Below are 12,557 nucleotides of genomic sequence, written 5' to 3'. Positions count from 1 at the left end.
ACTACCTTAAAACTATCACATCACAGCTTCTCCCCATGCCTACTTCCACATCTGCCTGTCTACCATCTGCTCTGCAGCTACTTCAATAATAGCTTGCAGCTGCAAAGACAGGAGGAGAAAGGGGGGTGGGGGGTGGAGGAAAAACCCAGAGTGGTGAGGGGCAAAGGGAGGGAAGTCATTCAGTCAGTCAGTCAAGCAGGCGGGAGGGGGTGGGGTGTATGTGTGTGTGTGTGTGTGTGGGGGGGGGGGGGGGGGGGGGGGCAGAGCTGTGATGCAGACAGCGAATCACATGAGCAGGGATCTGTTTACAAACTGAGAGCTGAAGACGAGAAGTGGAGAAGAGGGACGAGGAAGGGGAAAGGAGGAGAGTGAATGTGAGAAGAAAATAGGAGGAGAGGAAAATAGAGGAGAAGAGAGGAGAGCCTGGGTCTGAGTCAACATTGGCTGCATTGTTTTCCTGTGTTTTATACCTCCCTGTGTCCTGTGTTCAGAGCAGGAAGGCAGGGGAAGAGATGAGGAGCTGCTTTCCACAGGAGCACTGCTGAGGCTGCCTGCCTGCCTGCCTGCCTGCCTGCCTGCCTGCCTGCCTGCCTGCCTGCCTGCCTGCCTGCCTTGCTGCCTGGTTGGCTGGCTGTGCTGCCGGGGAACCCATCCATGTCCTTCCCTTTGTCTCTCCATAATTGGCCACGGCAGGTTTTCACAGCCAGAGAGGAGGAAAGCGACGTGGAGATCTGAAAAAGAGGAGAAGAGAAGAAAGGAAGACAGGAGAGAAAAGAAGAAGGAAGGGAGGGAGAGCCTTGTGACAATGTTTTGAAGAGGAGACAAAGCAAGAAAGCAGAGAGTGTGCTCGGCCACAGGTTCATAACAGAGTGCTGGAAGGGATTTGATGTATATTTCCTCATATTGTCCCTGACATTGGTGTCTTTTTATCCACAACGCTCACAGTTTACCTCCAAGACTTTTTCTTTGTCATGCAGAGCGAAGACAGAGGAATATTTTGATTTATTTCTCTAACACATTTACCGGAGTCTTAATGTCAATTAAAGTGGATGTTTGTATGGTATTCTTTGATAGCAAGTCATCGCTGCTGGCTGAATAATCACTGTTCAGTTGAGCAGCTGCTTGTTTGGCTGATGTCTTCTTGAGGAACTGGAAGTCTCTCATCAGGTCTGCTTACTCATGACCACAAGGATTGAACTCAGTGCCCATCCTCTCTGCCAACTATCAGGACTGGTCTGAACTGAAAAGCCACAACTGATCCTTTTCATTTCCAGAAACAAACTTCAGAGAAGTTGCGGAAACCAGAGTTTGTGACCTCTACAACTTTCTGGCTTTGCCATCTGAGCATCTGCACATTTGATGCATTCTGTCCAATGGTGTTACGGTAAGTGACATTTGCACAGGCTTTTTGTAAGTTCAAACTCCTCCAAGTTAAAACTAAATAAGTGTTTACTAAATTAAATTTTACACAACACACAACAGAAAAAATAACAGAAACCAGTTCTAATGTAGAGATTAGCTTTTACTTAATAGTTACAGCCACTAACTTACTAAGCAGAACTAATGCTAAGCTAACTGACAAAACTCACTTTAGCTTGCTAATATCTGACCTTTTGAAGTTTTAGAGTAAAGGAAGTAACTGGATCAAAATGCAGTTTAATATACCTGTACATGAGCCACATAATGTTACACTAGCATTAGCTATATGACTAAATAGCATCGGTTAGCCTAGCATATTCAGATATTTCCAACTCTTTGCAGGAATACTACTGATTGTGAAACACATATTTCTTAATATTTAAAAAACTAGGTCTGAAATCAGTAGTCTTTGCAAGCTAACAAATTTCTTAATTTCTAAATGTGGTAAAGCACCAGTTTAAAACTAGCTTAATACTAAGAACTTAGTATTCTTGAGAAGAAAACTTAAGGTGTTTTGTACAACTTACAAAGGGATTTACAGTATGAATACCTGGCTCAACTCAATCCTAATATGAAAGTTTATACAACATGACCTATAAAAACCATGATAACATAACATCTCATGTGTTTATTGTTTTCAATACCAATATCCTCTGAAGGGAGGACCATTTTTTCCCCAGACAAAACACATAAAACCAAAGCTACTTTTCCTGTTTAACAGTGTTCAGGTACAATCCTGTACACGCTGCAAGCATTTGCACAGTGGCCTACCTTTTAGTGCTCCACTATCAATGATTCACTAACATCGTGCTAAGATTACAGCTGCTTGTTTCTTTAGCCAAATGTCCCCGTCAAACCTCCCCAAACACCCCCACTGTGCACTGAGACTACACCCTATACTGCCGTGAACCTTGTCCATTAGAGGATGACTTTTGAACCCGGAGGTCACCGTCACAGTATAAGCTGTGGCACTTGACCTCAAGCACGAGTGAACTCCTGCAGTTTGAGGCTGACATGCGTCGCATGGAATGAAAAGTGCCATGTTAAGAGCCCCTTGGGCTGAATGCACTTCTTTCTCTCTGAGGCCAAACTCCAGTGAGTAACTAGTCTTAGGCCAAGAAGCAAGTGGAACACATTCCTGTGTGACGCAAGGATGCTTGTAAAAGTTCACATGAAAGTGCTTTGCAGTGTGGATAGGTGCTTTTGCTGTGTAATCTATGAATTTTGTAAATATGTGTAAGGACTCTCTTGTGGGAAAGCCAGTGAGCATCATGAGGATAGTGAACACCAGTAGAAACAAAAATCTGCCCTTAATAGACCCTGTTTTTTGTAGCTTAACTCAGTTTTACCCTGGTTAATATGGATTTATGCCATATATATTTTGCAACCCTTAAAACATTGCACTTTAATAAGAAAATAAATAGCCAAATGCTATTTCCTGAACACAGTTTTCTCCCTATTTCTCACTCACTTCTCATGTAAAACAAAATTAGAAGTTGGGTTCATAACTGTTACTACACACCACCTCTATACATGCACTCATATCTCAACTTTCACCCAAGTTCAAAAACTTTGTGCAGGTCAAGAATCTCTACAGTGTAAGCAGTATTACATTGCAGTTTGAAACAAGAGGCTTAACAGATACAAGTGCAGAGCCTCTGTGCCAGGCCCTTACAAGTTACACAGATACGTCCACACACACATGCGCCGACCCCACATCCTCACCACGGGAGGTGGACGCAGGCAAAGTCTAGGATTGCTAGACAGGGTGATGTATGATGGGATATGTTTGTCATGAAGACCTGTGTGGGCCATGGAAACACAGTAGCAAGGCTCTGACGGAGCTGAGTGAGCTGGTCTCTCACCACGGTGACACAAAGATCACAGAAAATATCCACAATATACCTACAATGAAAAGCCTTTATGGATGACCTGTTCTCCAGTCCGTTTCATGTCTGTTTAGTGACACATCCTGCAGACACAAGCTATATTACAATGGGCTTAAAGATGCTCAGACGTCCTGCAGAGCTGAGGTGGGCTGCCTGATCATTCTTTGCATGTTATGTTGTGTTCTATCACACGTTTGATCCATTGGGAATATTCTGATCAGTGCAGCTTTAACCCCATTCTGTAACCTAAACCTAGACCTAGCCCTAACCTTATAAGTGAAGATGTGAGCCTAAAATAAAAATGTCACAGTTGTGGGCCACTACTGTAACTTTCTGGTGTGTGAGTTTGTCTTCACAATGTGAGTGCCCCCATCTGTGAGGAAACCAAGACAGAAAAGAAAAAGTTAAATGATCAGATCATTCAGAAAGAATAACTCACCCACATTTTCAAACTATTTATGCTGACATGCGAAGAGACAGTGTGTGAAGACGCATTCATTCATACGTGATTTCTGCTGAGCGTCTAAATGTAATGTTGAATTATCTGACAGGGGCTTTGTTCACTGTTTCTTTTCATGTATAAAAAATGACATTATCTCACATTTTCAACATGCAATTGAAAACACGAGTGTGTGTTTGCATTATTAGCAACAGTAGGCCATATTCATGACTGCCTTGTTCTTTGTGTGAGGAAACGTTAAGTTGGATTAGACACACTGACCAATACCAACCCTTCATGAAAATTACATTATGACATGATGCAGTTTAAATACAAGTTGTATTCATTGTTGAATTTGTTAATATGTTGTGATTTCTGTTGGAAGTTTAAATTTCTTCTGTTGTAAATACATATGCAACGGATAGTTCAGAATGACTGTTTCACATTACATTTTCTTATTATGACGATCATCTGTGATACTGTGATGGGACTGGTGTAACCCTTGCAGCCAAACCATGCTGTTTTTCCTGCATTCATAGGATTTCCTTTTTCCATTCTGTGTCATCTTGTTCATGTGTCCTGTCCTCTCAGGGTGTCTGTGTGACCTTGGACTGCAGGACGCCAACCCTTACTGCAAGATGACATCTGAAGAGCTCTTCCACCTGCCGCTCAACATCTACATCATCATCCTGGGCATTGGCCTCTTCATCCTCATGCTCAGCCTCATCTTCTGCTGCTACCTGTTCAGGTACAACACAACAGACAGGGCTGAGGTAGAGCTCCTGTACAGGAAGTGTCAGGCTGCTGTACTGGACCAGTATTAGCATGTTCCTTAAAATCGTTCAGACAAATTCATCCACCTCTGAACGGAGGAAGTCTGCCTCACCCTGTGTGTCACCTACCATTAACCTATAACCTGTAGTGCTTTTCAGGATTTCCTAATGAAATCTTGTAAATCTTTCTTCTTCATTCTGTCTCTGCTTTTGCATTAGTTACTGATGTTCTGTATTTTTATCTCAACAACACTGAGAGAGCAAATCTGAACTTCTTGCGTACAGTATAACTATTGCTTTTACCTGTAGAGCAGGAGAGAAAGAGAGCTGTGAACTATTACCCATTACACCTTTCCATGCAAAATACTTGTGCTAGTATCAAAAGGCTGTGTGACTTTAAACTGACTTCAGTGTATGACATATGACTTTACCTGCACCTGAGTTTTATTTTTATTTTGCTATATAACAAGAACATCAACGTTGTAAATGAGAAAATTGTATTTCCATACTAACAGCTTCCCAAACACAGAAAAAGGAAGAGGCCATCAAAATAAAAAATGGTTTTCTTAAGTATGAAGAGTTCTGATTTCAAAAGAAGAATTAAAAAGCACTATTATAAGAAAAATACTTGTAAGATACAATATTATTAATCCCTAACTTGAAAACATATTGGTGTGGTCATTGGATTACAAACTGTAAAAAAACTGAGAACAGAGATGAGACTACGAGGAACAGGTCCACATTCTATTTACATTCTATAATAATCAATAATATTTATGCCTCAGCTTTTACTAAATATTCTTCTTCTTCATTTTTAACTTCACCTGTGTTTTAGTAGCCATGGGTATAGGCCTACAACCAAAGGCAGGTTTACACCCTCCAGTCGCTGGTGGAATATATTTTCTACCCTCACAGGACAAAACCTAAGTCAGCGGTCTCCATTTTCAGCAGTGAGAGAACAAGTCATCCACAGCCAGACTGGCCAGTTGGCATCATTTGGTTTCGTTTAGTTTTCACATGGGGTAGTTGTATCCTGGGCCAGTTTCACATGTACAAACCTTATTAGCCGACTGTGTGCTTTAGCAGATGGCCTCTTGTGTGCTCTGAGGAATCCTCTTAAAAGTCTAAACAGACTGGGTTTTATTGGAATGAAGTGCACTCAGTTGATTCAGGTCATCTGTCAATGCAGAATCCTCTCATTGTATTACATGGAAATGCATACAGTAGTGCATTGTCTGCTGTTTGACAAATCACAAAGGTTCAAGTGAGCGCTGCTTAAGGCTATTACAGACAGGCTGGGATTGGGTCAGTGTGCTGTTGCTGACTTCCAGAAGTTTTGGAAAGACCTGTTTAACCCTTACAGAGGATGTTTGATAATTGAGCGATCTACACTTGGGCCGAGAGAGTACAGTATGTGAGGCTGGGTTTACAGCCAGGTATCGGGTTAAAGAGCATCAGCTAAGACTGTAGTTAGTGATCTGAGTCCGGAGTTTGATTTGATTTAATTTAGGTGGTTTTTGATTGTGTGTGTGTTTGTGTGTGTTTTTAAAGCTATATCTCTGATACTAAAGGACAAAAAGTAAGGCTATGTTTGTTGAATGAAAGTGTAGATGGACTGATGAGAATATGTCTTATCGACAGCATATGATCAACAAGAATCTGAAGGAGATATTCCTGAAAGTATTATAGATCTGCTCTGCGTAGATGCACAGGCTGTTACTTGACTTTGGTATTGTGTGAATTCCAGGCCCTCAGCTGATTCAGACAGCGTGATGAGACATGTCCCGATGAAGACAGATAAGGAGCCACCAGGCACATTATAGAATTTTTTATGACAAGTTTGTTTTTTGTTTTTTTGTGCTTTACAGACTGAGACGACAAGGGGCAAGAGAACAGTATGGGTACAATGAGGTAATATGTTAAAACCATTTCCAGTTTGACTAGTAATAATAATTCAGACTGTGTCATTTGCTTATTTGTCTGTTGAATTTGAATATGCATTGTGTGATAAATCCTTTCCTGTCAACAGGTTGTTTTGAAAGGAGCGGGGAAGAAACTGAGCCTTCTTGGTGTAAGTTGAATACAGAGTGAATGGGATGAGTTAAACACTAATATAAAACAGTTGAAAGAAGAATAACTGACCCAAGCTACCTGGCTAATGGGACAAAAAAAGGATGTGGAAAACACATCAGCAACAAATTTACTGCTGAAACAAGTCAGTTGAATGTGCAATTTTCTTAAAAAACAGAGAAGTGCGTATATGTATATATTTCTACTGTACTGTAAAAGTGTTGCATGTGTGAAGTTCAGAGGAAAACTACTCAACCAAATATTCTAGCTCCACCTAAGCCTTTCCCAAACCTGGACGGGAAATGATGTGGATGACATTCCTTTTAAGTCACTGTATTTTATTTAGTTTATTTCTAAAGGTGGGTTTAACCAGGAAAAGGTCCTCGCTTTTTGAAAACCACAGTTTTGAGTTATAAAGAGCCAGGCAAATATTTTTCAGTGAAAAATGTCAGTTTGAAGTCATGTTTCTTTATTTTAGTTCCAGGTGTTTGTTTCTGAAATAACTTTTACCTGTTAGCTACTGCTTTGTGATTGGCTAGCTACAGCAACTAGCTACACCTGATATGATATGGCCTCATAGTAATGGTGACCAGGTTTTTGCAAAAATAAGAAAATACAACAACTTAAAGAAAAGAAAAGAAAAGAAAAGAAAAGAAAAGAAAAGAAAAGAAAAGAACACAACAGGGGAACTACTCAAGCTAACAACAAACTCTGGGAGCTTCGAGCTCTCTATAACAACAACTATTACATTTTTGAAAAATCATTTTACTTTCTTTTTGTTGTAGTGTCACATTTGAATAGTCATCATAAATTTATTTCTTGAAAACCAGATGCAAAAACAGAATATTTTTTAAAATTGGTAATATATAGGCTATTTTAGCTTATTATTATAAATAAGAGGTTACGTCAGTGATCTAATTATTGCAGTGCAGCCATGGACACTTATGTTGGTGATTATTTTAACATAGAAATACACAGTAGTAGTTCATGAGTGAGAACTGTTTTCAACTGATTTCATAACGTGTCGTTTCCCTGTTTCAGCAAACATGTGCAGTGTGTTTAGAGGAGTTTCGCACCAGGGACGAGCTCGGAGTGTGTCCATGTTCCCATGCTTTTCACAAGAAGTAAGTTCTACAGCCTTCGCTTGGTCATAAAAACTTTCATGAGGTTGAGCAGCTGACCCCGTATTTGTGAACATGCACGGCTGTATTTAAAAGTCACAGTCAAATGAAAAACCTCCAGACTTGATTCATTTGTTTAGCTGTTTCACAATCCGGTAACCGCGCAGCTAATTGTACTGACTCATACACTGTGTTTGAGACTGTGGATGCAAACAATCTTCAACTGAAATCATGTGGAACAACACTTTAGGAACAGCCAATGTGTCTGCAAATCCATTGTCAGTGGCTCCACCTTCCTAAATCCACAATATCTTATTCTGGCCTTGATTTCTTAACATTTTGGTGAAGACTTCAAATCTCAACTAACCACTTCAGAGGAATGACTCATAAATTCCACTTAATGGTGGATTTCTTCTTTCAAGTCAGCAGCAGAAGGAGTCAGAGAGGCTGTGAAATGCACGTTTTTTCCAGCTGCCCTCCAGAAAATGACGAGCAAATTCCTGACAACATATGTCCCGGCATGTTTGAACATGAGCATGCTTTATGCAACTGAGACCTGTTTCGGCTCTGCAGCGTAGGTGTGACATTGACAGCAGGGCTTTCAGGCTGGTTTACTTTTTCTTTCTGACTGATATTTCTACTAACGCCTGTCTCATCAGCCCTGTTTTACAAACTTTGTCTTGCTTGTAAAAAAAGGCGTGGTAATATGTCTCTCATCTGTCCACTCTTCCCAGGTGTTTGCTAAAATGGTTAGAAATCCGCAGAGTGTGCCCCATGTGCAACAAGCCCATCTGTCGCCTCCAGCCTGACCCCCCACAAGCGTCCGAGCGGCCTCAGAGTCTCCTGGAGGTCTGAGAGGGTGAACGAATGTCCAGCAGCACCTCGCGCTCTCCACTCAGTTGACACCCGTCACTATAGAGGCTCCTGTTACACGGTCCAACAGTCTGTAGTGTTAGTAACATGTGTTGAGGCAGAGCTACTCTGGAAATAGAAATGTTATAAAGCGTAAGTACTGAGCCAATGAACCTACCTGGAAAGCAATATGGAGGTGGTAACGGTAGTGACTTTCACTAACACTTGACATGGAATTCATGATGATGGATTAAGGCTATTTTCAGTACATAGGTAGGTTATGCTAATGCCCAAGTGCCTTAAAGCTGCAGCTCCCCTGAAGGCCACTAAAATCAAATCAGACTGGTTCATCAAGGTCGGTTGTTAGCCTGCTAATTCATCTGTATATGTGTGTATTTAAAACGGTGTTATTAAGAGGTCAATAGCTTAAGGAGAGCTGTGTTTGCTCAGCTGACATGTTCTGTCATTTTATTTGATTATCTGACTTAATTTTTGTTTTAATATTAAAGGAGAACAAACCAAAAGAACTCACTATACACTGGCCTCAGCAATTTTCATAATGGAATGAAAAATATAGTGTCTATATCATATACATGTTTTTTTTTGCTTTGCTGAATGTTAATATACCTGTGTACACCTGACTACACCTGTCAGTAACAGCACAAAATGATGATGGTTCATAAGTGTTGGGAATAGTGAATGAGCTTTATGGCGGAGAGCATCAAAAAGCTCCCACTCAGTCCAGATTAGATATCCATATTTTACTTGTCTTATTCTTTTTTGCTCGTCGTTTTCAAACTTTGATCATCCATCATGCAGAAACGTTGCTGCAGTTAAAAAAGTCTGTGACATCAACACAACCATTAACGCTTCAGCATTTATCATGATCACAAGCATCATCACCAGCAGTATGTTTTATTGTTAGGAACATCATCAGACTGTGGAGACCAGGAAACTATCCCTTTGGAGACACCTGGTTTTCTGTCATAAAATCTGACCTGATCTTCATCTCCTTCACAAGTGTAGACAAACACAATGTGCTTAAGATAATAACACACAATTACAACATCTTGTGTCTTTATTGAACCACACCCATTTAACATTCACAGTGCTGGTGGAAAAAGCAAGCCAACCTTTGGATTTAATTAGTGGTCGATCCTCCTTTAGCAGGAATAACCTCAAACACGCTGATGCTGATCAGACCTGCACAATGTTCAGGAGCAATTTTGGACTATTCTTCCTACAGCACTACTTCAGCTCAGACATATTAGGATGTCTGAGTTATGTATTAGGACGTATTGGATGAATCTCTGGGCTCTGAGTGGGCCACTCAAGAAGGTGGATTTTCTTCATTTGAAGTCATTCTGTAGTAGATTTACTTTAGGGCCATTGTCCTGCTGCATCACAGCTTCTCCTGAGCTTCAGCAGGTGGACACACACCCAGACATCAATCCTGTAGGACACCTTGATCAAGTTGGGAATTCATTTTCCCCTGGATGATGTTGAGCTGTTCCGGCCAAGAGGCAGCAAAGCTCCAGATCATGATGCTCCCCCCACCCTGCTTCACCTTTTGGATGATGTTTTAGACAGTTGACAGTTTGTGAAAACATGGGACTGATGAATATCCAAACCCTTTTTAACCCTTCAGCTTCATGCAAATCAACAATTATAGATTCTAAATCTTCTGAGATCTATTTTGTGTGTGGCTCACATCAGCAGATGTTTCTTGTGAACAGCAAATTCAAAATGTGTTTATTATATATATATTGTTATAGTGTTTTTATAAGTGAAAGTTTCTCTAACCCACACCTCAAATGTGGTTTCATCGACACCTGACTCCAACTAGCGTTTTGATGCCATTAGCCGAGAGGTTCACTACTTTTTCCAGCTACACTGTGAATGATTGAATGATGTTTTCAATACGGACAAGAACCACACGGTGATTTGTATGTTATTAGTTAATATATATTGTGTTTGTTCATAATTGTAACTTAGATGAAGACCTGATTATATGTTAATACAAATTTATACATAAGTGCAGGTAATTTTAAATGCTTCACTTACTTTTTCTTGCCACTGTATTCAAGGGGCAAATAGAGTCAGATAATAATATACTTACAGCTTTACCAAGGGTTATTCTGTACAGTTATATCGGGCCCTCAGTATTTTGGGGGGATGTTGATGTGTAGTGTCACTTCTGTAACTCAACTAATGAGATTATTTCTGCCTTCAGAGCAGCTCTGCCTCTGAGTAATATTTGTATGGCAGCTTTTTTTTTTTTTTTTCAGTTTGCCCCTTGATTATATGCAGCTCCATATGAATATGTCTTGGACTTTAACCACGACATAAGAACCTGGAGCTTGGAAAGACGAAGATTTCAACCACCAGAAAACACCACCTTTGAAGATATCAGAACCTCCTTTGGCTCGACGATGCCCCAAAGAGACTCAACCGATAAGATAACACATATATAAATATATACATGGTTTTTAAGTTATTTTTAAGGAAGTGTTTTGTATCATAACTGGCTTTCAATAAAGGGTGTAGTATGTCAGCTCAAACACCTCGACTGTCATTTGTCATACAGCTGGATGTCATCGACAGAACTGAACCAACCTTTCTTCAGTGGAATCTGAGCTCAGTGTCTAAGAGCTGCTGTAGTGATATAAATAGACACATTGCACCGATATGAGGAGCCTGTCTGAGCTGGTTTCTTGTCTGAGTGAGGTGTGTGTCTCTGTGTGTGTACCATGTCTTATACTATGAGTACTGTGGAAATCATAAATGCAGTGTTTACATAAGGACAAAGCTGTTTATTTTCTTTACATTGCTATTATTATATATGGAGAAATTATGGTCACTTTGGTGCAGACTGAAATATCTCAGCAGTTATTGTATAGAAACGCTGACGATGCTCTGACTTTTCATCCTGCACCACAAGCAGGTCAAAATGTTCACTTACCCAATGAAATATCTCAACATCTGCAACATGGATCGGCATAACATTTTGTACAGACATTAAATGGTTCCCAGGCTGTGTCCTAATGACTCTGGTGGTTTTCATGTCGCGCCATCATCATCTGGTCAAAACTTTAGTTTGGTTTTTGGCCAAATACCTGCAAAACTAATGACATTCAGCCTCAGCTGCACTTTGTGTTTAGTGCAAATTAACCATTGACAGCATGCTAACAAGCTAATTGGACATGGTAAACAGTATACCTGCTGAACATCAGTGTGTTAGCATTGGCATCGTAAGCATGTTAGCATTGACATTAGCTGTGGATCCTTAGTCCGTGAATCTGCAGAATCTCTCTGACGATATATCTCACACAGGCTCTAGGAGAAACCAGAAGCAAACTTACAACCAAATCAAGTCACATCATCTTCTTCATGTGCAATGTTTCCTACTTGCTGTGTCATCAGTCTGACTTCTTCTCTCTTCCAGTGATACCCAAAAGACACTTTGCTGCATTTACCACTTAACTTGAACCAGGTGTGAGTTCACAGGTAATTCCACCTAATTTTGAACGCAGCTTCCCCCATTTCCAGCAAAGTTCAACAACAGGTGTTGAGAATTTGAATAGTTACAGTTTATTTTTCTGAAAGCTACCCTCTGGTTTACTGTGGAGTCCTTCATGATATCACCAGAACAAGTAAATACAAAGTGGTCATGCAGGTATGAAGATGCACATGACTGCAAAAATGTGCACCACACACACACACAAACACAAACACAGACAAAACACAAAACTGTTACACACAGTGAGCAGATGTCTGGAAATTCCCTGTGCAGTCATGACATAAGGATGTTTGCACAAGAACACAATGAGTGTGTTAGGAAAGGTTTTCAAGGATGCTAATGCTACATTATTGACACTGACTAACTGCATGAGTTACAAAGACACACAGCTCCTCTGTGTTTCCACAGTCCTTTGCTAATATGCATCACTCTTTATGAAAGGATTTCAACACTGGAGTCCATTAAATCTGTCAG

General features: G+C 40.4%; 1 protein-coding gene across 1 annotated transcript; it reads left to right on the top strand.

Annotated features, from left to right (window-relative positions):
* The first annotated feature begins 295 nt into the window (after positions 1 to 295).
* On the top strand, positions 296 to 11,124 carry si:dkey-51a16.9 (RING finger protein 122). The gene is made up of 6 exons (XM_056396152.1): positions 296 to 1,384; positions 4,339 to 4,495; positions 6,389 to 6,431; positions 6,550 to 6,591; positions 7,632 to 7,714; positions 8,446 to 11,124. The coding sequence occupies exons 1-6, from the start codon at positions 1,360 to 1,362 to the stop codon at positions 8,564 to 8,566; spliced, it is 471 nt and encodes a 156-aa protein (XP_056252127.1). The 5' UTR covers positions 296 to 1,359; the 3' UTR covers positions 8,567 to 11,124.
* Positions 11,125 to 12,557: the final 1,433 nt, after the last annotated feature.

Source organism: Seriola aureovittata, chromosome 14 (genome assembly GCF_021018895.1).
Source record: "Seriola aureovittata isolate HTS-2021-v1 ecotype China chromosome 14, ASM2101889v1, whole genome shotgun sequence".
NCBI classification, from domain to species: domain Eukaryota; kingdom Metazoa; phylum Chordata; class Actinopteri; order Carangiformes; family Carangidae; genus Seriola; species Seriola aureovittata.
Note: the sequence above shows the minus strand (reverse complement) of the source record. Positions and strands in the feature narration are given on the sequence as shown.

Coding starts and splice junctions, on each gene's coding strand:
- si:dkey-51a16.9 (XM_056396152.1), top strand. CDS start 1,360: ATGCATTCTGTCCAATGGTGTTACG. Junction 6,592..7,631: donor AGAAACTGAGCCTTCTTGGT/GTAAGTTGAATA, acceptor TCCCTGTTTCAG/CAAACATGTGCAGTGTGTTT. Junction 7,715..8,445: donor TCCCATGCTTTTCACAAGAA/GTAAGTTCTACA, acceptor CACTCTTCCCAG/GTGTTTGCTAAAATGGTTAG.